Consider the following 24,199-nt stretch of genomic DNA (forward strand, 5'->3'; position numbering starts at 1 on the left):
AGGTGATTCACAGGTAAAGCCTAAGCTTCCAATCCATGGGCACCGTGGGACATCACCCTAATGTGCCCTGTTAACTGGGAATTGTGAATGTGTCAGATCCTTAACTTTATCTAAATGTAGGGGAAACAAAGAGGAGTCCGGTGGCACCTTAAAGACTAACAGATTTATTTGGGCATAAGCTTTTGTGGGTAAAAACCCCACTTGCATCTGAAGAAGTGGGGTTTTTGCCCACGAAAGCTTATGCCCAAATAAATCTGTTAGTCTTTAAGGTGCCACCGGACTCCTCATTGTTTTTGTGGATACAGACTAACATGGCTACCCCTCTGATTAACATAGAGGGGTTTTGTCATGTGAATTAAATGTAACTTTATCGGCCTCAGATGTGTCTGACAGAGAGCCCTGAGCATGGGGCAATACTTCAGCAGGTACATGGAAGCATTACGCACCAGAGAAGCACAATATCTTCAGCGTGGGGTGTTCTCTTTTCTGGCAAGGGTGTACAGCATGCTCTGTGTCCCTGGCCAGGAGAGCTGGCTGGTAGGAAGCAGGATGGGGCAAGAGGAGGCAGAGCCATCTTCTGAAGTGGCTAGTGCACGTTTGAGTGTTAGGAATGCACTTTAAGCAATATGGGATCATGTCAAATACATTCTACAGACTCATGTTCCAGACCATGCTCACCTGCTGGGTGAGAAATGCAAGGGAGGGAGGCTTCATGCATCCTTCCCCATTGAACACCCCTGTAGGTGCAAGGAACTGTCTCGCTTACATGAGGTGGAATTTGGGCATACAGAATCCATATGATATGATCGCATATTGCTTACTAGCATTGTATTGCTAAACCATGGTGCAATATACCAGCACTCCTATGATGCAGACAAAACAAAGGGATTGTAATACATTCATAGGCAATGATTCCGTGAGTATTCCAGGGCTGGAACACCCAGGGAAAAAAATTAGTGGGTGCACTGCACCCACCGGCAGCCAGCTCCCTTCATCCCCTCAGAACCTCCTATCTGGCAGTGCCCCACTGATCAACTTCTCCCCCTTCCTCCCAGTGCCTCCCACCTGCCACAATCAGCTGTTTTGCAGCATGCAGGAGGCCCTGGGGGAGAGGGGAGGAGCGGAGATGGGGCACACTCGAGAGAGGGGGCAGAACTGAGCGGGAAGAGGTGGGACGGGGATGCAGTGGGGGCAGGAAGAAGCGGAACAGGGTTTGGGGGAAGGGGTGAGATGGGGGAAGTGCCTGGGGTGTGGGTGGGAAGAGGCGGAGCAGGGGTTTGGGGGAAAGGGTAGTGTAGGAGTGGGGCCTGGGGCAGAGCGGGGGGTTGAGCACCCAGAGGAAGTTAATGCCTGTAAATACATTTGTACACTTTGTGGGTTAAATATCATTAGTGGATACTATATTTTTTAGTAAATCTATCATGGCATCCCAGCTTAAACAGGATCACTTTGCTTATGATCAGTAATGAAATCCTACCAACTTTAAATATTAATTTCTCCTTCAAAATTAAAGGAAGAGGCCAGTCTAGTCCCTAAAGAAAGATTTATGGTGTTAAAAAAATGGGCTTAACCCTTCAGGGGGCTATGTATTCTCAACTGCAACTGACATGAAAGGGAGTTGAGGGTGTCCAGTACCTTGCAGGAGTTGCTCAGCACTTTGTAGGATCAGACTCAATATGTAGGATTGCATTCACATGCACAGACTGAAACAAAGTTGTTCAGTAAGCTCTGCTGCAAACACTAACACCACAATGCACACGTACCAATAGAGACAAAACCCATTCACACCAGTTAAAATCGGCCCAAATGCTACAAGTCAGGACATCTTTGTCTTGCTGAAATGACTGCATTGTAACTGAATAATAAAATAATACCTATTCATTAGGCACAAAATATATTATTATTAAAAACTAATTCAGCCTCCTAAGTGGTCTCAGCAGTGGCTGATTCTTGCTTTACTCCTTAATTCCTTCTGACTTCCCGTCCCTTTAAAGGCTGCGGTGGCCGGTAGTTTCTCAGCATGCAGCAGGCTGCCTCTCCCTCAGCAGTACACAGAAGGCTGCGGAATTTGGCTAGCTGCAGATGAAAAGAGGTATAGAGTTCAGCAGAGAATTGTCATGCTAAGGCTAAATGAAGAATTCTAAGTAATAAACATGAACATACTTGTCACCTTTATTTCGCCAAGAAGTGTGGGGATCGTATTGTCTAGAGCACACATGGAATGGCCATTTGGGCATTTCAGCCCTTATTCCTGTTAGCTATTTTTTTCATTTACATTTTGTGAGTGTTGTTTCAGGCATTGTCTGGGTATAGCATGGTATTCACACTTGATCTTTCCTAACCTGAAGCCTAAAAAGAATTCTCTTTTAAGATTTCTGCACCCTATTTTGCAGTCCGAAGGCCAGCATCATTCCCACTAAGGTGGTTTTTTTTTTTTTTTTTTTGCAAATGGATTGCCTGGGAGCCAACATGAGCAGGCAAACAAAGTCTGATTGTATGCCCTCATGGTGCAGAAATATCACCATCAGTGAAGAATGATGGATGCTGTGCTACAAAACACTTCTTTACCATTTTTTACATCATCTACCTGGCACACAATACAAAGCAAATAATAATTACTAGAGATGAGCCCAAGCCAAAATATCTGATCCAAACTTTCTCTCTCTCACACACATTTACAATTAGGAAACGTTTAAATCTCTATCCAAACTTCACAATTTGGATTTATTTCAACAATAAGGCAAACTGGAACACCCAGCGCAAATAATTATGAGCTGCGAGGGCATTTAGATCTGGATTTGATTCCAGATCTGAACCTTCCTAATCTGACCTACTGTGAATAGTTATTAGTTTTATACACTAGCTTGCTTCAGACTTATTTCCTTTATTTAGTTAACATTAGTAGGGCAGCACAAAAGTCATGATTCTGATAGTGGATATATAGTATGTTATGGCAGGGTCACTGTCCGGGTGGGAAAACAAACTTCCTTCAGAAAACGAGCATCCAAAATAAAGTGGTTATTAAGACAGTTATCTGGGAGAAGCAGCAGAGGGTAGAAAATCGCTGATGACCAGATTTTGTCACTTACTCCCATTGATTTCAGTAAATCACTGCCTTTTGCTTTGGGTTGTGCCTCAGAAGTACAATTTAGCCCTAAGAGAGTAGAGAATCAAGCCCACAGTCAGAGCCCATAAGGCTTCAGGACTGGCCAGGAGAGTCCCATTCTTAGGGTATTTCTACACTTCAGAGACTATACCAGCATAGCCATGTTTTCAGAGCTATGTTGGCATAATCCCTTAGCGTAGACGCAGCCTACACCAAAGGAAGAGATTTTTCCATTGCTGTAGGAACCCCACCTCCTCGAATGATGGGAGCAAGGTTGATGGAAATATTCTTCTGTCAACACAGATATGTCTACACTGGGGGGTAGGAGGGCATAGCTAAGGTTTTATTTCCAAACCCATGAATGCCATAGCTATGTCCACCTAACTTTTTAGTGTGGACCAGGCCTTAGTGTCCCCTCTTAGGCTCCTGAGCTCCATGCTCCCAAGTAGGAAAGAGAGAGAGGCACACTAGGCTGCTTCTCTATAGTTACCGTCTGGATTCTAAGCATAAAGATCCAGCTGCAGGTGAGCCCTCACCACAGAGCTTCCTAGAATTAGGCTGCTTGTCTGTGATCCTAGAAATATGGCTAGAACAGCAGCACTGGGAGAGGATACATAGAGTTAGGGTCACTCTACCCACACCTTTAGGCCACACACTAGGCACAGACCATACTCTGGGGGGGGGGGGGAAGCTCCTGGTACAGGGGAGAACCAGAGGGTTACATTGGGGATACTCAAAGTGGGGCTACGGGCAGATGGGGAACTTGGGAGGGGGAAGGAAGAGATGGTGGAGGAACTCAAGAGGGAAGCTAGCTCAGGAGGTGGGGGTGGGGATGGAAAGCTAGGGAAAAACTTGAACCAGAGTAGACGGAAATGATGGTGGCAAGGGAGGGAAAAGTATGTAAAACGGGGTGGTGATGCTTATGTACTACTTATGCAAAACAGTATAACTTGCATAATACATCCAGATTTCCAAACTCACAGCCTTACCACATATGTCAGTGTTTCAGTCCACAGAATAAAAACAGAAACTACTGACTCATACTTCTTTAATCGCGGTTTAATTGGCAGGACATTTCACTGACAAAACCCAAAGTTAAGAACCTGCACCACTATGCTAATAACATGGCCCGCTCAATTAAGAAAAATGTATCTGCGAATAAATTAATTTTCATAAAGCAATTAATTAACAAAAAAAGTAAAAAACAAAACAACTCTCCCTTTGAAGTTACTACAGTATTAAAAAAATTAAGGCATTTTTTCCATAATGATGTTTCTGGTAACTCACTGGAAGCTTGAAACTGACCTTTGTTTCTTTATTTTTAAAACATTTCCCGAGTGGAAAAGAATAAAATCAATAAAGGAAGAAATTGTATTTTAAGCTTCTAAGAAAAAAATATAAAAATGAAGAGTTAACAATCAAATTGCAAAGTAGTACCAGTCAAAGCATGAACTGTGACTTCCTTTATGTTTGTACAGCACATGGCACGTTGTGGGCACTACTGGAAACAAATAATAGGTAATAACAAACAATTTTTTTGTATTTAATTATAGAACATATAAAATATCACACACTGAACAGGATAGATCGAATTTGAAATAATACAGAGTAAGTGTGTTGCATCAGATACTGATATTTCATTCCCTAAAAATGGTATACACATTCCCTGTTCCATGCAACATTTCACTTTTAAAGAATTTTAACTAGAGATTATGCCAAATCAAAACTTTGGATTTGGGAAGTTCAGGTCTGGATCTGAACTTTGGACAGCAGTAATAATCATCATACTGAATACTTATATAGCACCTTTTCATCTTAAAGAGCTTTACCAAGCCCAGTAAGCATTATGCCTATTTTACAGATGGGGAAGGTGAGCACTGAGTGGGTAAGTGACTTGTTCAAGGCCAGCTGTTCCCAGAGCTCAACGTCTCTTGATTCCTTCACAGGTGTCCTATCCACTGAAACACCTGGTTTGCATTTTGATCAAAGATTCAGGCCAGTTCTTATTTCTTCTGAACTGGTTCTTTCATTCTTAGTAAAATGCTAATCAAAGAAAACACTACACATAAAAAGAAATCTACCCTTCATGTGACCTTTAAACTTCCCAGCTCTTCTTTTGAGTACTTGAACTCTCTTGAGAGATAATGCTTCTAGGTTGAGATCCTGTCCTACAGAAGCTTTGCTTCTGATTTCAGCGGGGCCAGGATTTCACCTTTAGAATCCACCAGCAAAGAGATACCAATCAAACCACACCATTTAAAACTTAGCAACTAGTGGGCCACGCCAAATTCTACCCATCTTAATCACACTGAGTAGCATCGCTCAGTGGGACAATCATACTCCCCTTAATTATAGTTTTGCTAAGGGATTAGTCTGAGCTACAGGATGGCTCAGCGAGGCTATTCATTGGCAAGGTTGGAAGGGTGGCATTATTTGGCCCAGAACAATTAATTTTACTGAGTGAGTTATCTATAACATGGAACAGGTAAATATCGAGGTGTGATAAGTCACAAGTTTTTAATATGCCAACTGGAGTAATGATACCCACCAACAGCAGCACTGGTTACCAATTTCTAATAATAGAAACTGGAAAATCATATTCCCTTTAGCATCTCCACTGCCTAAGAGTATTAACCTCAGTAACCATTGGATGTCACTGTTGGTCTACAAATATACAGCCAGAAGGCCAATTTTACAGCTGTAAGTAACATGAGAAATATAAAGGGCAGTTCCAAGTGGTGTGCTCATCCCTCTCCTACATTCATTTAGCCTGATTGTTAGGAACTAGTTATTAGTAGTAACTATAGTATTCAGATTGACCAAATTTCATACTCTTAGTATCTAGGAAACGCTCTGTATTTATTTGGCCATTTGCTGAACTGGAATTCTATAATGAATGAGTTAAATGCAAAGAAATAAATGAATAGCAGCATTTTGGAGATGGTAAAATCTATGGAATGAAATTCAAGTGGTTCTTATCATCACCAGAACCTCAAATGAAATTAACTATCAGTTTCTTTCTTGCATTTTTCCCAATTTGTAGCTCCCAAACCATTTTTTAAAAATTTCAAAACATTTTAATAATACTTGATCATTCTGTTGGCCAAGGGAAGTCAACAAAAATTCATATTAATTTCACATTTCTCTAGAAACTCAGGACAAAAATGTAAAGCACAAAATTTGGTAGGATAAGAAATTTCATAATTAATTAAATATCTAAAGCTATAAATAAAATAGTCTTGGGAGTATCATTATAAACCACAATTCAGTTTTTAAAACATTATATTTGAAGGGGTTGGGGGGAATCAAAGTGTACCTGCTCAGAGGAAACACTTATAGGCTCTCTGAGAATTATCCAGATGACACTTTCAAGAAGAGGTGGAACAGTAAGAGAGCCAAGATAAGTCCAGTAGTCCAGAGAGTGAGGAAGCAAACAGGAAGGGTCAAAGTTTGTGAACAGTGCTTGTTTACCCTGGAAAAAGAAGCATGCACATTCTAACCCAGAACCACCACATTTAGCAACCACTTATTATGCAGTCTAGTTAATTTCTTTATAGTGTCAGAACATTTTGTTTATTTAAAAGTGTCAAGCAGGATCTCCCGCACTAATCATTCCAAAGAAGAATTATGGAGAGAAAAAACTGTAAGAGATTGTTCCATTGGTGGGGGCAAGGTTTGCATGGCTCTGGAGGATCACAGAGGTACATCTACACAGCTCATGGCAGTGAGCCTCCCAACCTGGGTCCACAGACTTGGCTTGCACTACCGTGCTAAAAATAGCTGTGTAGATGTTGAAGCTTAGGCTCTGAAACCTAGGGAGGGGAGTGGGCCAGAGCCACCCATGTGAAGGTCCTGTGCCCCTAGTGTTCCTTCTGGTGACAGCAGGGTTCCACTGAAGTCATGCTACCAAGCACTCCTGTTGACTACAAATAGCCCAGTGATGGGGGCTCTGACGTAAAAATAATACAACATCTGGATGTATTCTCCTTTGCTTGGAATGTCTGGAGAGCTGGTGGGATGGCAAGCTGTGTCTTCTCCAGCCTGACACCAGCCCACTCATGCCTCCCTGGCCCACTGATCCATGCCCTCCCACCCCATGTGGATTTTTGGACCGAGAGAGAGGCCTCTGCAGGGTTTGGTGTCACAGAGATAACTGCCCCCCTCACATATGGAGGGCCAATTAATGCATGCAAGGCCACTCCATGTTCTGATCGAAGGGGACACGATCCTCTTCTCCCCCCATAAAACAAGTGAGAAAATATGTCTCGATTCCCCATGTTCTTGAAAAAAAAAAAAAACTCCACTAAAATCAAATGTGCAATTATCCAATGTCAGTGATCTTGATGATAAAGTTATTTGTCAGGGATTAAATTATTACAGCTAATTAATGATCTTCCCCCCGTCCCCCCACATTGTACAACAAAATAATTACAATGTGCTGGTTTGCGTCTGACTTTATCCAGCAAAAGTGCCCCTAAACTGCCCCACATCAGAGCTAATCCTTGTTTACCAGCTGTAAATACCTAAGGAATGTGAATGTGAAGCATGGAAGAAAAAGAACAGCAGCAGAAGTACTGGAGAATTTTAGGAGAATTACTTTACCTTGGCTCTAATGGCATCCAAACGGTCAGTAATTTTCTTCAGCTGAGAGTTACATTCACCAATCTGTAAAGGCAAATAGTCCAAGATCATACTCTCGAGGGAAGAATATGCATTCACTTTCCATTTATTAATGTTTAATTTTAAAATTTTTCACATAGGGCCTGATCCTTCACCCAGTGAAGTTAATGGTAAAACTCTGATAAACATCAATGGATGCAGTATCAGGCCATTATTAATTAAAACAACCTGGAACAAATGCTGATTATTCAGAAAGAGGGATGTCATTCACTTTGATGAGACTATTTTTTCGTTAGCTGCATCAGTCTGGGGAGTGGATTTTATTTTTAGTTCACTTTTTGTAGCAGTAGAATAAAAGCTAGTTTTCTTAACAATGTTTTGTAGAGGAACTGTAAGAACCTCAGGCTGTATACATGATGTGAATAAATTAGTCTACAGCCTTTTTAAGCTTAAGTTCCTTAAAGCACACTGGAAAATTCACGAACATGACTCTTCTGTGTGACTCGTGCAGAATCAGGTTTCTCAGCAATGTTCACTGGGTCAGGAAGGTGTACACTGGGAAGGTGACAACACATATAAAGGAGTGGCTCATGAAAAGAGTACTTTGTAATTAGTTGACAAGAGTGGGATAAGTTCAACATGAACAAGCAGCACAAAACACGTCAAGGATCCCTGATGACACTGATCTCTGCAGCATGACAGCTGTGACATAGTCACAGAAGTGAAATTCACCTGTCAGCACAGGAACCAAAGGCTCCAGAGGAAGCAGAACCATTGTAGTTACATAGTGTGGGAGGAAAGTGGGGAGAAGGCAGCTGTGCAGGAGCCCTCCAGATCCCTGATATCAAGCAAAGCTTGGTTTGCATTTGCTTGGCAAAGACAGGGTGTGTGCCTGTGGTGTAGCCAGGGGTCTGCAATTATGTGGATGCAAAGGCCACAAAATCCTGTCAACAGCAAGGGTCATAAGCACTGCTCCAAACCAGGGCAATAACATTTTCAAAAGTGGCAGTGGCCATCACTGTATTAACTTGACACTGAAGTAGGGGCTACTGAGCTGCCCGGCACCCTGTCCTCTAATCACAGGTTAAGTTTTTTGTGTCCTCTATGTGGCTCCTTGCACAAAGTCAGTGAGGCTGTGGGAAGGGGTGATTTCTTTTATCCTAGAATGAGCAGGTTATCACGTGTATAAGGCACACTCTTGTTCAGAGATTTTAAGGAAACCTCTAATGTGTGTTTTCCTCTTTAGACAGAAAAGAAGCAATTCACCATTGGAACAAACAGCTAAGGGAAGTGGTGAATTCTCCATCTCTTGATATCTTCAAATCAAGACTAGTGCTTTCTGGAAGATATGCTTTAGAAAAAACACATGTTATTGGGTCATACAGAAGTGCCTGGGTGAATTTAATGGCCTGCGATATACAGGAGGTCAGACTAGATGATCTAATGGTCCCTTCTGGTCTTAAACGCTATGAATTTTGGTGTCTTCCAGGTGGTGCAGCAATCTACTATTACAAACACATTAAAAATTAGGCATGTGGGTTTTGCCTTCATATTTTTGCTGCTGCAGAATTATGGGTAAAGGGATATTTGCTACAGAATAACAGTTTTGTTGTTTAAGCTTATAACACAGATTTATTAAAAGGGATAAAGCGATCGTTGCTTACCTTTAGAAATACTGCCATGACAGCTAATCCATCCCGCTGCCGAGCAGCCTCAACAAAAGTGGAATATTTGTCCGAGTTCCAGTGAACCACATGAAGCTGAAAGGCAAAAGCACAAATAGTGTCAATTCCCACTGAACTGGTGCAATTACAATTAACATGCAATTGTACTAGTGTTGAGGTTTCTACTTCACCTGTTTATATTCAGACGCATTCAATTTTCCAGCTGCAAATATTTATGTTTATTGAAATCTGGAAATATATAATCATACAAAGGGCAACAACAAGCACTGATGTGGCTGGGATTTGAACAGATATGAGAATGGCACAATTAACAGTGTTTTTACATTCCAGGTACAGCAGTTACTATTAAAAGTCAAAATTTAGCAACAGTTACCACCATCTGAAATACTGTGGATACTCACTGTTCTAAATATTGGAAAGTACTGCAATTTCATAGGCCAAAATTTTCAAACATTGAAGGCTAAAATTAGGCTCTTAAATCCACATTTAGTAGAGCTGGTAAAAATAAGTGGTGGAATAAAATTATGCAAATTTCATCAGCATTTTCCCCTCCCCTGCCCCATTTCCTCAGTCAAAATTTCAGCAAAACATTGATCAGCTTTACAGCTGATCATGAAATGAGGAGGGGGATGAGAAATGAAATTTTCACCAAAAAAATCTCCCTCCTCCCCTCTTTTTTCTCAAATTTAAATTTTTTTATGAAAATTTTTCAAAGAAAACTTGAAGTTTGGGGGAAAAATTACCAGCTTTTGGATTTAGGCATCTAAATAAAAGTGGCCTGATCTTCAGAGGTGCTGAGCACCTGCATTTCCAATTGATTTCTGACTGGGAATGTTTTGTGGTAGATTTGTAATGAGCAACTCCTCGCTTGTTTGATGTGTAATTGCTTGGAAGCTCCACGCAGACTGGTCCAAAGTTTGGAAGAGCCACTCTGGCCAGTCCTAGGATTGCCATGATTTGACCAGGTAAACAACAAAGTGATCTTTGCCCCAGTGCCCTCCAACCCCTCCCACCAAGCCATGCTCCCCAAAATCATGTTCGTATTCCCCTGTCAGGAGTCCTCAAGTCTCTACAGAAGGAGCTAAGTCACAGAGTCAGATGTCTCTCCTCCCTTGTTCAGAGTACTGCTGTTCTCGGCACTACCATGCTGTTGAGTGTAGACAAAGTAATTCTTATATAGCACTTATTATTTTCAAAGTACTGTACAAGAATTATCTAATTAATCTCATAAGATTTACTAACTCACCCAGAGTCTATAAGCTCAGAGTAGTTGAAGATCAAATTTTTCAAAAGAGGCTTTTAATTTTGGGTCCATCTTTAGGTTTTCAGAACCTGATTTTCAGAGGTGCTGAGAATCTGTTGCTCCCAGTGACTTCACTTGGAGCCATACTTGTTGAGCTCCAGGTGGACACACAAAAACTGGGGCCACCAAAAGTAAAGGCCTCCTTAGAAAACATGGATCTTAATGGCTTGCCCGAATGAACTGCATAGGATGCTGTGTGGTCTTGTGGATAAAACAGGGGTCTCAGAGATCTTGGTTCTAGACCCTGCCTCAGACATGGACTTGGCTTTGGTAAGCTGCTTAATCTCTATGGCCTTAAGGTTTCCCTATCTGTAAAATGGGTATAATAGTACTTGGTGTTGTGAGGCATAATTAACGTTTGTTAAGCTCTTAGGCCCAAACCAGCAAAGTACATAAGCATATGTTTACCTTTAAGCACGTGAAAAGTCCCATTCAAGTCAATGGAAATACCCTCATGCTTACAGTTAAACACATGCTTAAGTGTGTCGCTGGATTGTGGCCTTATGACTAATCTACATGAGGAAATAGCCCAGAATAGGTAGCACAGAATAGCTCCTGTGTGGACAATCTTATTCCACACGAAGGGTGTCTGAGTGTGCCGTAGCTTAATACATTTTAGAAGTGAAGCTAAATTGCACCCAGGTGCTCTCACTGCAGAGTAAGAGTGTCCCGTTGGGGAGTTAGTACAGAATAACTATTAATCTTTAAATTCATACCCTAGCTTATTTAGCAATAGCTTCCCCGCATAGACAAGCCCTTAGATATCCTTGTAGGAAAGCTATCACAGAAGTCCAAAGTAGTATTATTAAGACCAGAAATAGAATATAGGAATTCATACCTCACTTCTCAGTCCAATAGACCATTCTGTGTGCACATGTATGCATGTTAGTATTCTGGAGTTTACAATGTCACCATCGGACCATTCACGATTTTAGATTCACAAAAGCTAGATTGAATAACTTTTAAAATGTTATATTTTGCATACACAAAGAGGAAACAGATACTTTCAATCGGAATGACTTTTATTGTGAATTAAAAAACAACAAACAAGAAAGGACAAAAAGTAAAATCCCCACAGCTAAATAAACCACACTACTCCCTGTAATTTTGCAAAAAAACAAAACAAAACAAAACAAAAAAACAAGAGCTGTGAAACATTTTGGGGTAGAGCCCCATTCTCAATGGCTTGTGACTTCTCTTTTAAGGGATGTATCCCATCTTACCACCGCTCCTGCACTGCAGCTTGTTGAAGAGAACTTGGTCTGGCCAACGCGATGTCACAACACAACAGGACCGGGGAGCCCTCTTGTTTCCTGATGTCCTCTGACAGGGGGCAAGCCACGTAGTCTTCTTTGCTTGTGAACTCTCTCTTTCTTCTAGCATGTGCCAATTTGGCAGAGGTGCTTTCTTGATTTGTTAGAGCATTTTCTTCAGGGAGTTCAGCACTGAAACTGCATTCTCATCTCCTGGGGTATTTCTTCTGCATGACCAGTGCTCAGCAGCCTCGATCTTAATTCTGGTTTCCTTATCCCAAAACCAAAACGATGTCTAAAGCGCTTCTTGCAGAAAGTTACCAAAATGACAAGTAGTGGGAAGCTTTTTAGACTGGCTAGAAATTCAGATATATTTTCTCCTTCCATTTGGTTTCTGAGATGGAACTTATTTTTTTTTTTCAGCTAGAAATTTGGTTTTGGTACATAATGTTTTTAAGCACCTCTATTAATTCTTTATACTCCATCTCACCTGGTTCCTGTGGAAAACATAAGCCTTTAAACACTGCAAATGTCACTTTCCCCACCAGTGGTAGAAAAATTGATTTTTTTTCTTACCACTGTCCTCTATAGCATTTCCAATAAAATACTGATCAGGACTTTGTACATATATTTCAAATTGTTCCTCTTTTGCATTATAGTGAAAATCTTCCATATTTTCATAAAAATTGATTTTTAGCTTTTCTATTTTCCCTTTTTACCCAGGAAAACTCTTACTTTCTCTGAGCTATTTGTTGTTTGAGATCCCATTTTCCTAACTAAAATACTTGTTTTATTTTTCCCATACGCAAAGAGGAAACCGATACTTTCAGTCTGAATTACTTTTATTGTTGAATAATCAAAAGCAAGGAACAAGAAAGAGCAAAAGTAAAGACTCCACAAGAGAGCACACTGTGCGTTTCTCCTCTGTGACATTCTGCACTAAATGGAACACTCATAATGGCTGCCTGTCTCTTTAGGCAGCATAGTCCTTAGAGATTTAAAGGTGCAGTACACAGAAAACAAAGGCATAACTGTCACATTGCTACATACACCACAAAAATAACCACCCAACTCTTCTGCAAATAGTAAAATGCACATATCCTCAGTAAGGCCGATTAAAAAACCAAATCTGCAGTTTCTATGTCAGGCTTATTTTGAGATATAACGATCCCAAAGGAAAAGTTAAAAAATAAAAACAAAAAAGATTAAAACAATTCTCAAACAATAAAAATCCTCTAAATTTTCCACTTATAATATCTCATGTACTTCTTGTCTTATCCTTTGCCAAAGTCTCCAAATATATTCTCCTTTGGCATAGGATCACACATGAAAAATTTCAGGCATATTGCTTATGTTTTGAAAAGTTAGGGAGCCAAAATCTGTCTTATAATGGAACGCTAGTCACAGCCTTAACTACAGAGAGACTATGGCCTCTATATAATTCAATGCAATGCCTTACCTCGGCTGCATACTTCTTTCCATCCACTGCATGCTCAGAGCCAATGTCATCGCTGGCCCCCCAATGAAAGTGAATTTGGCGCAGCCTATAGCTTCCATTGAGTGGTCCCCCTCTCAGCACTATAAACCAGATAATAAGAGATTTTTAGCCAAGGAGACATGCATTATAATAAAAGCTTCCGACCTACACTTTCATGCATACAGCACCATTTCAGGATCCAGGCTCTCAAATAGATTCTCGAAGCATATGTATTAATAGGATACCACTACTGCACAACAACAAGAGAAAGAAGAGAATATGCCCTTCAAAATTTAAGTTATATATGTAAATTAGCTAATTACTACTACTAGGGGATGAACTGAGATAACCCAATGTGTCTTACTATAGGCAGGAAGCAGTACCTTTTTTTTTTTTTTTTTAATTCTTCTGAGAAATTGAATTATTATTATGCTGCCTACTTGGCGGCTACATTCTTATCAACACATTTCAAAGTGATACTGACAACCAAATTAGGCCTAAAGATTAGGTGCCATAAAAGGTAGATTCTTTAATAAAATTGGAGGAAAATAGGTCAGTTGGTTAAAAATTTATTTCAACATTCCTTGGCACTGTTTGAAACCCAGATGAAACCGTACTGTACCAAAGCATGAAAACCAGGCAGTGAAAATTACTATAAACAAAGTGAAGCTAATAATGCATCTGTTTTGTCCAAGTTCAAAATTAATGACATGTAAAATGTAAATAAATGGCACATTAACAACATATGTAAAGGCATGTGTGTGTGTTATTTGTCTAAATATTTGTCTCTTTAAAAAAAACCAAACCAACTAGAGATGGATCCAAACCAAAATCCAAGATCAGAACTTTAGATCCGATCTTATCTGCAGTCTCTTTCTGTAATGCCCTGATGCTGAATCCCCCGCCTCTTAGAAAAAGCTTCATCTTGATTTCAGCTCTCCGCTACCCCTCCACACCCGCCCGAAAAAGTACTGTTGTGCTCTGGGGTTCTAGCTAGACCCATTATAGAGATATAGAAAAGAGGATCCAGTCATCTAAGGCACAGGCTGGTAGGGCGTACACCAACAACAAAAGTGGAGGGTAAAAAGGAGGAACAAATGAGCATTCGTTTAGCACAAAGTGAAGATATCAAGAACAAAAATCCACCAAAGGATGAAAAGAGAAGAATTTCTGTATTTGCCTCTACTCTAATGCTAGGAGTCTGGGTAACAAACAAAAGGATTTGAAACTGCACATTTATGAGTTGGTAATACCTAGTTGGTATTACTGAAACCTGGTGGAAAAAATTGCATTACTGGAATGTTAAAATCACTGGCTATAACCTATTTAGGAAGGATTGAGTGGACAAAGGAGGAGCGGGAGTGGCACTGTCAAAAATGGCATTACTTGTTTCCGAGTCACTGACAACTCAGAAGTAAATGACCTTGAATGCTTATGGATCGATGTTCTAACAGATAAAGTACATGATAGGATACTAGTTGGTGTAATCTAAAATACCCACACCAAATCAGAGTGGAGAACGGGATGACTTGCTTCTTAAATAGGAAAAAAATATAGATGACAATTTCTTAACTCAAGAAGTGTTGCGTCCAACATGGTGGAATTCTATATTACACCCTCATCTTGATATATAAAGAGGAACTGATCACAGAACAAAAAGTTACTTAGATACAATTTATCATGATTTGATTATATTTACTGGTATATTCAAAGAGAATAAAATCCCAGCCAATTACACACTGCTTTAAAAGAGCCAGTGTCACAAAGTTTAAAACAATCAATGATCTGAAAGAAAACATAAAATCATCACTGATAAATTTGCAGACGACACAAAGATTGGGGAAGGGTAAATAACGAAGAGGACAAGTCACTGATACAGAGCAATCTGGACTACTTGGTGAGCTGTTTGTAATAAAACAATATGCATTTCAATACAGTGAAATGTAAGGTCATACATCTAGAAACAGGGAATGTAAGTCATTCTTACGGAATGGGGGACTCTATCCTGGGACACAGGAAAAAGTTGTGGAGATTGTGATGAATAATCAGCTGAACATGAGCTCCCAGTGCAACATGGCTAAAAGGGCTAATCCTTGGATGCACAAACAGGAATGTCAAGTAGGAGTCATGAGGGTATATTACTTCTGCATTTGGCACTGGTGCGACCACTGTTGGATGCTGCGTCCTGTTCTTGTGGCCACAGTTCAAGAAGGATGTTGAAAAACTGGAGAGGGTTCAGAGAAGAGCCACAAGAATGACTAAAGGATTGGAAAACATGTCTGATAGTGAGAGAATCCTGGAGCTCAATTATTTAGCTTAACAAAGAGAAGGTTAAGGGGTGATTTAATCACCGTCTGCAAGTACCTATTGGGGAACAGAAATTTGATAATAAAAGGCTCTTCAATCTAGCAGACAAAGATAAACAAAGATCCAATGGCTGGAAGTTGAAGCTATTCAGACTAGAAAAAACAGATTAGACAAATTCAGACTAGAAATAAAGCACCTTTTTTTTTAAACAGTGAGGATAATTAACCATTGGAACAATTTACCAAGGGTTGGGCTGGATTTTACCTTGCTGGAATTTTTAAAATCAAGATTGGATTTTTTTTAAAATATATGCTCTTGTTCAAACACAACTATTATGCTTGTGTTTGAACAAGAGCATTGGTCCTTATTGAATTTCATCCTATTATCTCCAGTTTGTCCAGATCGTTTTGAATTATAATCCTTATCCTCCAAAGCACTTGCAACCCCTCCCAGCTTGGTATCGTCCACAAACATTATAAGTGTACTCTCTATGCCATCATCTAAATCATTGATGAAGATATTGAACAGAACTGGACCCAGAATTGATCCCTGCAGTACCCCACTCATTATGCCCTTCCAGCATGACTGTGAACTACTGATAATTACACTCTGGGAACAATTTTCCAACCAGTTGTGCACCCACGTTATAGTAGCTCCATCTAGGTTGTATTTCCCTAGTTTGTTTATGAGGTCACGCGAGACAGTATCAAAAGCCATACTAAAGTCAAGATATACCACATCTACTGCTTCCTCCACAAGGTTTGTTATCCTATCAAAGAAAGCTATCGGGTTGGTTTGACACAATTTGTTCTTGACAAATCCATGCTGACTGTTAATTATCACTTTATGATGTTCTAGATGTTTGCAAATTGATTGCTTAATTATTTGCTCCATTATCTTTCCGGTTACAGAAGTTAAGCTGACTGATCTGTAATTCCCCTGGTTGTCCTTATTTCCTATTTTATAGACGGGCACTATATTTGCCCTACTCCAGTCCTCCATGACTTTTCAAAGATAATAGCTAATGGCTCAGATATCTCCTCAGTCAGCTCCTTGAATATTCTAGGATATATTTCATCAGGCTCCAGTGACTTGAAGACATCTAACTTGTCTAAGTAATTTTTAACTTGTTCTTTCCCCCCTCATTGAGTAACAGGCCTACCTTGTCCTTGGTCTTCCTCTTGCTTCTAATACATTTGTAGAATGTTTTCTTGTTATCCTTTATGTCTCTAGCTAGTTTGATCTCATTTTGTGCCTTGGCCTTTCTAATTTTGTCCCTACATACCTGTTATTTGTTTATATTCATCCTTTGTAATTGACCTAGTTTCCACTTTTTGTAGGACTTTTTTTTAATTTTTAGATCATTGAAGATCTCCTGGTTAAGCCAGGGTGGTCTCTTGCTATACTTCCTATCTTTCCAAGCAGTGGGATAGTTTGCTCTTGTGCCCTTCATAATTTCTCTTTGAAAAACTGCCAATTGTCTTCAATTGTTTTTCCCCTTAGACTTGCTTCTCGTGGAATCTTACCTATCAATTCCCTGAGTTTGCTAAAGTCTGCCTTCTGGAAATCCATTGTCTTTATTTTGCTGTTCTCCCTCCTACCATTCCTTAGAAACATGAACTCTATCATTTCATGATCACTTTCACCCAAGCTGCCTTCCACTTTCAAATCCTCAACCAGTTCCTCCCTATTTGTCAAAATCAAATCTAGAACAGCCTCTCCCCTAGTAGCTTTCTCCACCTTCTGAAATAAAAAAAATGATCTCCAATACATTCCAAGAACTTGTTGCATAATCTGTGCCCTGCTGTGGTATTTTCCCAACAGATGTCTGAGTAACTGAAGTCCCCCATCACCACCAAGTCCTGTGCTTTGGATGATTTTTATATCTCTGAATACACACTTGTTTGAGTATTGTTTGAACACACACTTGTAAACTAAAAAAACACAGTATTTAAACCAAATAAGTAGGGCTGTCAAGTGATTAAAAAAATTAATCGCGATTAATCATGCATTTAATTGCACTTTAAACAATAATAGAATACCATTTATTTAAATATTTTGGATGTTTTCTACATTTTCAAATATATTGATTTACAACACAGAATACAAACTGTACAGTGCTCTCTTTATATTTATTTTTTATTACAAATATTTGCAATGTGAAAATAATAAAATAAATAGTATTTTTAAATTCCCGCATTACATGTACTGTAGTGCAACCTCTTTATCATGAAAGTTGAACTTAAAAATGTAGAATTATGTACGAAAATAATTGATTCAAAAACAAAACAATGTAAAACTGTAGAGCCTGCAAGTCCACCCAGTCCTACTTCTTGTTCAGCCAACCGCTCAGACAAACAAGTGTGTTCGCACTTGTGGGAGAAAATGCTGCCCGCTTCTTGTTTACAATGTCACCTGAAAGTCAGAACAGGCATTTATGTATTTATGTGCCAGATGCGCTAAAGATTCATATGTCCCTTCATGCTTCAACCACCATTCCAGAGGATGTGTCCAGGCTGATGATGGGTTCTGCTTGATAAGGATCCAAAGCAGATTATTTTCATCATCTGAGTCAGATGCCACCAGCAGATGGTTGATTTTCTTTTTTGGTGGTTCGGGTTCTGTAGTTTCCGCATCAGAGTGTTGCTCTTTTAAGACTTCTTAAAGCATGCTCTACACCTTGTCCCTCTCAGATTTTGGAAGGCACTTTAGATTCTTGGGTCAAGTGCTGTAGCTATTTTTATAAATTTGACATTAGTAACTTCTTTGTGTTTTATCAAATCTGCAGTGAAAATGTTCTTAAACGAGCAACATGTGCTGGGTCATCATCTGAGACTGCTATAACATGAAATATTTGGCAGAATGTGGGTAAAACCGAGCAGGAGACATACAATTCTCCCCAAGGAGTTCAGTCACAAATTTAATTAACACATTTTTTTTTTATGAGCATCATCAGCATGGCAGCATGTCCTCTGGAATGGTGGCCAAAGCATGAAGGGGAATACAAATCTTTAGCATATCTGGCACGTAAATACCTTGCAATGCCGGCTACAAAAGTTCTTCAAAAGTATGCCTGTTCTCACTTTCAGGTGACATTTTAAATAAGAAGTGGGCAGCATTATCTTCCATAAATGTAAACAAATTTGTTTGTCTTAGTGATTGACTGAACAAGAAGTAGGACTCAGTGGGCTTGTAGACTCTGAAGTTTTACATTGTTTTCTTTTTGAGTGCAGTTATGTAACAAAAAAAATTAACATTTGTAAGTTGCACTTTCATGATAAAGAGAATACACTACAGTACTTGTCTGAGGTGAATTGAAAAATACTATTTCTTTTATCATTTTTACAGTGCAAATATTTGTAATAAAAATAATATAAAGTGAGCACTGTGCACTTTGTGTTCTATGTTGTAATTGAAATCAATATATTTGAAAATGTAGAAAAACTTCCAAAAATATTTAGTAAATTTTACTTGGTATTCTATTGTTTAACAGTGTGATTAAACCTGGGATTAATCGCGATTAATTTATTTTAGTTAGTTACATGAGTTAACTGTGATTAAATCGACAGCCCTACAAATAAGCAAACTGAAAAATATGCTTTGTTCAAGGAAATATTCAATAATTCATCAAAAAGTTCCCAATACAATTATCTGTAACCCTTTTTCATAGCATATCACTGTTCCATTTCTGTTTACAAACATTTTCATTCAAAATAATTAGGGTTACCATTCTTCCGGATTCTGCCGGACATGTCCGGCTTTTTTGAGTTAAAAAATAGTATCCGGGGGGAATTTATAAATGTCCGGATTTCCCCCCCCCATGCAGAGCGCGCGCGCTGACAGGGGCAGCCGGCTGGATCGTGCCACTCACACGGGGCTTTGGCAGCCAGAGCCCCTCCTCTGCTTCCCCCTCCTCGCCCCTGCAACTTGAGATCACTCCCCTCCTCTCTCTCCCTCCCTCCCCCTCCCTGCATTCACAGATCGCCGGCCGGCCATTCGCATCAGGCCTCCGGCAGTCTGGAGCTCCTCCCCCTGCTCCTGCTCCCCCTCCCCTGCTGCCCAGCGCGCCGCTCGACAGCACTCTGTTCTGAGCGGCACAGTAAGGGGGCCAAGGGGTCGGAGAAGGGGCAGGGAGGTTCTGGAGGGGGCAGTCAAGAGACAGGGAGCAGAGAGGTTTAGATGGGTCGAGAGTTCTGGGGCGGGGGCTGTCAGGGGGTGGGGAGTGGTTGGATGGGGCGTGGGAGTCCCTGGTGTCTGTCTGGGGGTGGGGGTGTGGATAAGGGTTGGGGCAGTCAGGGGACAGGTAGGGGATAGGGTCCTAGGGGGCCAGTTAGGATGGGGGGAAGGTCTCAGGAGGGGGCAGTCAGGGGACAAGGAGTGGGGGGGAGGGTTGAGAGTTCTGAGGGGAGCAGGAAGTGGGAGGGAGTGGAAGGGGCAGGGCTAGGGCAGGATGGGGGCGGGGCGGGGCTCCTCCCGTCCTCTCTTTTTTGATTGTTGAAATATGGTAACCCTAAAATAATGTCTGCTGTGCTGGAATCTTCATATGGTTACAGCTTCTGCATAAGTAATGTGGCATGTACTGCCTTGTGAATATACTGCACAATAGGGTAAAGTGTAACAATGTTTACAGAAGTTTACAAGTTTCAACAATTGGGAAGATATAGTAAATGCAAGGAAATGAAACTGTTGCCTAAAGCAGTTCCTCATTCCTCTGTAACATAGGAAGGAAGGATTCTCCTGCTCAGCTTTCTTTGTAAATCTTATTTTGGTCCATGCTCACTTTCCTAACTATCCTAAACTTGGTAATACATACAAACAACCTTTGATCTTACAGCACCTGCTAATGAAACTGAGTTACAAAGAAAGGTTTGAGAATATTTACTCATACATCCTGACATCCTGCAAATGTCAAACAGAAAAATCAAAACACTTCTTTACTAAATTGGGTTTATTTTCTCACTTGCCTTTATAACAAAGGCTTCTCTCACCAACCTTCTCCAAGTAGTGAGGCAGTATCTGAAATTAACAGATCAACCACAAGAGGCTTCTCTCACTTCTGAAGGGCTACACTTTTATTGTTTGAAAAAGAGCTTTCTGTAGATGCAAGCTTGCCTCTCTGCTATGCAAAGGAGGCATTCTGAAAACCCATATGAAGTCAGTAAATATAACAGAATGTTTTTTTGGACAGGATAACCTCTGAGCCTCCATAGTTGTTTGCAAAAGGGGAGTCAATGGGTGTTTATAACAAACAAACAAACAAAAAAGAATGGGACAATGACATTTCTTAGAAAGAAAAAGGATCCTTTGACATATAATTTCTTCGTTCTTTATTGATCAACTCTTGACATGAGTTCAGAGCTAGGACATAAATCATGCAATACCTGCATTTAAATGCAGATAAAAGACTTGAGTGGACCTTGTTCACTTGAATGGACCTGCAATAAGACACAAAAGCTCCTTCCATGCTGTGGAGCAGTATTTGAAAAATGTGTTATAAAACAATTCAAACTGGGGGTTGGACGTTGTACGGATGAGACCATAACATGTGGGAAAAAATTAACAGAATGTGATCCTAGGCATTTTCTGAGAACTGTGATTTAGAACTTCTTTAAGAAATCATCTCAAAATTGCAACATACTGAAAAGCAGGAAAAAGTATCGCTTTTGGACTCAGAAAACTACAGTGTTACTGTTCATATGACATCATATAATCTCCAGTGTAACATACCCAGACTGTACTCCATTCATGAGACAGGGAAAGAAAGAAAGTACAATTAAATATGAACAGAAACAAACCTGATTTATTTTCTGTGTCATCAAATTCTACACTTGTGGAGTGTCCATTGTTGAGGATGACTTTAGCAGAAGTTGGATCATAGTTAGGGTTAATAGGAGGTAGAGCGGGGTCATATTTGGTTTCTTCAGTTTGGATGTCAATGGGGGACTGACGGTCTCCATTAGCAACAGGGAAAACCTCTTTCCAGTGAGCAGGCCCTAAAATTCATTAGAAGAAAGTGAGGAAGAAGGGGAGAGAAGGTGTTTAAAATTAATTAATTAATTATACTGTGTTTGCTATTTTCATAGAAAAAAGGAATTGACAAATGAGAAAATCAATCACAAGAACTCACCTGGATTATCTTAATTAATTGTATCTATTTATTTTAAATTAAAAACAGAAAGATTCACCAAAGAATGGAATTCAATATATTATACAGCTGTCTCTGCTGGGTCATCAGACAGCTCTTTGGTCTCATCACAGATCCTTCTCCAGTCTAATTGATCAAACACAAATTAGAACATTAGTTTGGCACTTTTTGCCTCTTCCCAGGTATTTCTAGCCAGTCGGAATGCAGCAGGCACCCGTACATTCAGGAAGCTCAGAGATACTTAACTCTTCATCTGAGCAACACCAATATCTAACAAGTTTTCCTTCCAGTCCAGTGTCTTGCCTCCGGCGTACTGTGAGCTTCAACTGAATTTTCAGGCCACCAAAGATCTTGCTTTAATCCAACACAGTGTCTCATCTAGACCTCAGTACATTTTCTTTCCCCAAGGCCCCCTCTTCATTGTATCCCTGGAGGCAGAAGCTCTGACAGTGTGGCCCCAATGGATCTACACTGTCATAAAATAGGGGGATGCCAAGAGAGGCAGAGGGCTTCTGCACAGAATTTTCATGTGGGGATTGTGACATTGCACTCCATATAATTTTATAAAAAATATGCTACAGCTGTGCATATCTCTCTATCAGTATTATAGAGGGCGGACCATTTATGAGTTTACACTGTATAAGCTTTATACAGAGTAAAACAGGTTTGGATCCCATTGGGAGCTGGGTGTCTGGGTGCTAGAGACAGGAGCACTTCTTAAGCCGTTTTCAGTTAAGTCTGCAGCTTTGGGGGCGTGGTTCAGACCCTGGGTCTGTGTTGCAACAGAGTAGCATGTCTGGCTCAACAAGACAGGGTTCTGGGGTCCCCAGCTGGCAGGGGAAACGGGCTCAGAGGTAGTCTCAGCATATCAGATGGCAGTCCCAAGGGGGTCTCTGTGACCCAACCTGTCACAGGGATGCTGGGGTTTGTGCATAGACAAGTTAAGTACTTCCATTCTGATCCTGCAGGACACTTCTCCAGCATTTGTTATCACTGATCAAATTCTCCTGTCCCACTAGCCGCAGAGGTGGATGGAGGTTCCTTGAAATGGCTCAACTCAGACTTCAGGGGCATTCTGGACAATTGTATCTCCATCTTTAGAGCCCACACAAGTGGAGTTCCATAAGGATCAGTCCTTTCCCCCTTCTCGCCCCGGCCTCCATTTTATTCAGGAAGGAGCCAATGGATGAGATGGTGAGGCCAAATAGGTTGAGGTGTCAACAGTATACAGATGACACCTCGCTCTATATCTCCTTTATGACAAATGTAAACAGCACCATCTCTCAGCATGCTCAGTGTTTAGCCAAAATCCGCATATGGAAGGAGTGCAAATGGCTAAAAATGAATCCAGCAAGACTAAGAGGATGCCACTAAGAAGAGGAAATAATTTTGAGGAATTTGTTTCCTCTATAACCTCCTCCTTCTCCCATTATTAAGGGCATCTGCTTTCAAAATTGTTAAGTCTGTCTGTGCTTGGGGTCCTTTAGGTCTCCTCAGTGCTACCATAAACCCAAACAGAGATTGGGGGGGCGGGGGGACCCACACAAACAAAGAATAAGGACCAGAAGTTTATATCCCATCCTGTCACTCTCAGAATTAGGGCACAATAATCCAGTCATTTATAACCTTTTGATTATTACAATTTGTTATACATAGGCTTAACAGAATTTGATGTTATATAATTTTGATGGATACTATCAATGTTTATTTTTAAGCTTTTTCCATTTTTATTTATTTAAATTTTCACAGTTGCATAAAACTGTGGGGTGAGGAAGGGGTTAACATCACATGTAAAAATATACAAAGTAAACATCCTTAAATCAAATAAATTCTCAATCAGCATTTTTCTTACTGTGCCTATCTGTAAATTTCAATTATTATGGATACAAATATTTTTTCATCAGTTTGTGTGTGTGACATTTACTAACATTCAGTGATAAAAATATAATTCTTCCCAAACTAATTACATTCAGGAATAAAACCACACATACTGAACAAGTTCCACCTGGTATAAAATGCAGCAGCCCGTCTATTTAATAACACAGGTTACGATACACTCTCTGCACTGGTTGCCTATTGAATACAGAGTCCAGTATGAGATCTCTGTCCCAGTAATTAACGTTCTCTTCAAGACTGGCCCTAACTACTAAAAACACCCTCCTTCCTTCAGTCATCAAGACCTGCCATGGCAGCAACATTCCATTAAGACAACAAAATGGTTTATCAGTAGGGGCAGATTCATGCGTGCAGGAGACAGTATGTTCCCAGGAGCTGGGTCTGGACCACGGAGTTCATTCCTGTGT

General features: G+C 40.3%; 1 protein-coding gene across 8 annotated transcripts in view; it reads right to left on the reverse strand.

The window, feature by feature from the left end:
* Positions 1–258: 258 nt before the first annotated feature.
* Positions 259–24,199, reverse strand: part of LOC128832310 (carbonic anhydrase 13-like) — a 32,353-nt gene continuing 8,412 nt past the window's right edge. For 6 of the 8 annotated variants that reach the window (XM_054019588.1, XM_054019583.1, XM_054019585.1 and 3 more), the window contains 7 exons: positions 21,547–21,744; positions 13,427–13,545; positions 12,429–12,464; positions 9,391–9,486; positions 7,709–7,771; positions 6,423–6,578; positions 259–2,076 (listed from right to left, as the gene is read on the reverse strand). In XM_054019588.1, coding sequence (XP_053875563.1) covers positions 1,963–2,076; positions 6,423–6,578; positions 7,709–7,771; positions 9,391–9,486; positions 12,429–12,464; positions 13,427–13,545; positions 21,547–21,744 — 782 coding nt within the window. In that variant the 3' untranslated portion in view covers positions 259–1,962. The remainder of the gene's footprint in view (positions 2,077–6,422; positions 6,579–7,708; positions 7,772–9,390; positions 9,487–12,428; positions 12,465–13,426; positions 13,546–21,546; positions 21,745–24,199) is intronic. The other 2 variants (XM_054019587.1, XM_054019582.1) reach the window with 1 other exon arrangement.

This window comes from Malaclemys terrapin, chromosome 2 (genome assembly GCF_027887155.1).
Source record: "Malaclemys terrapin pileata isolate rMalTer1 chromosome 2, rMalTer1.hap1, whole genome shotgun sequence".
In the NCBI taxonomy this organism is placed as follows: Eukaryota; Metazoa; Chordata; order Testudines; family Emydidae; genus Malaclemys; species Malaclemys terrapin.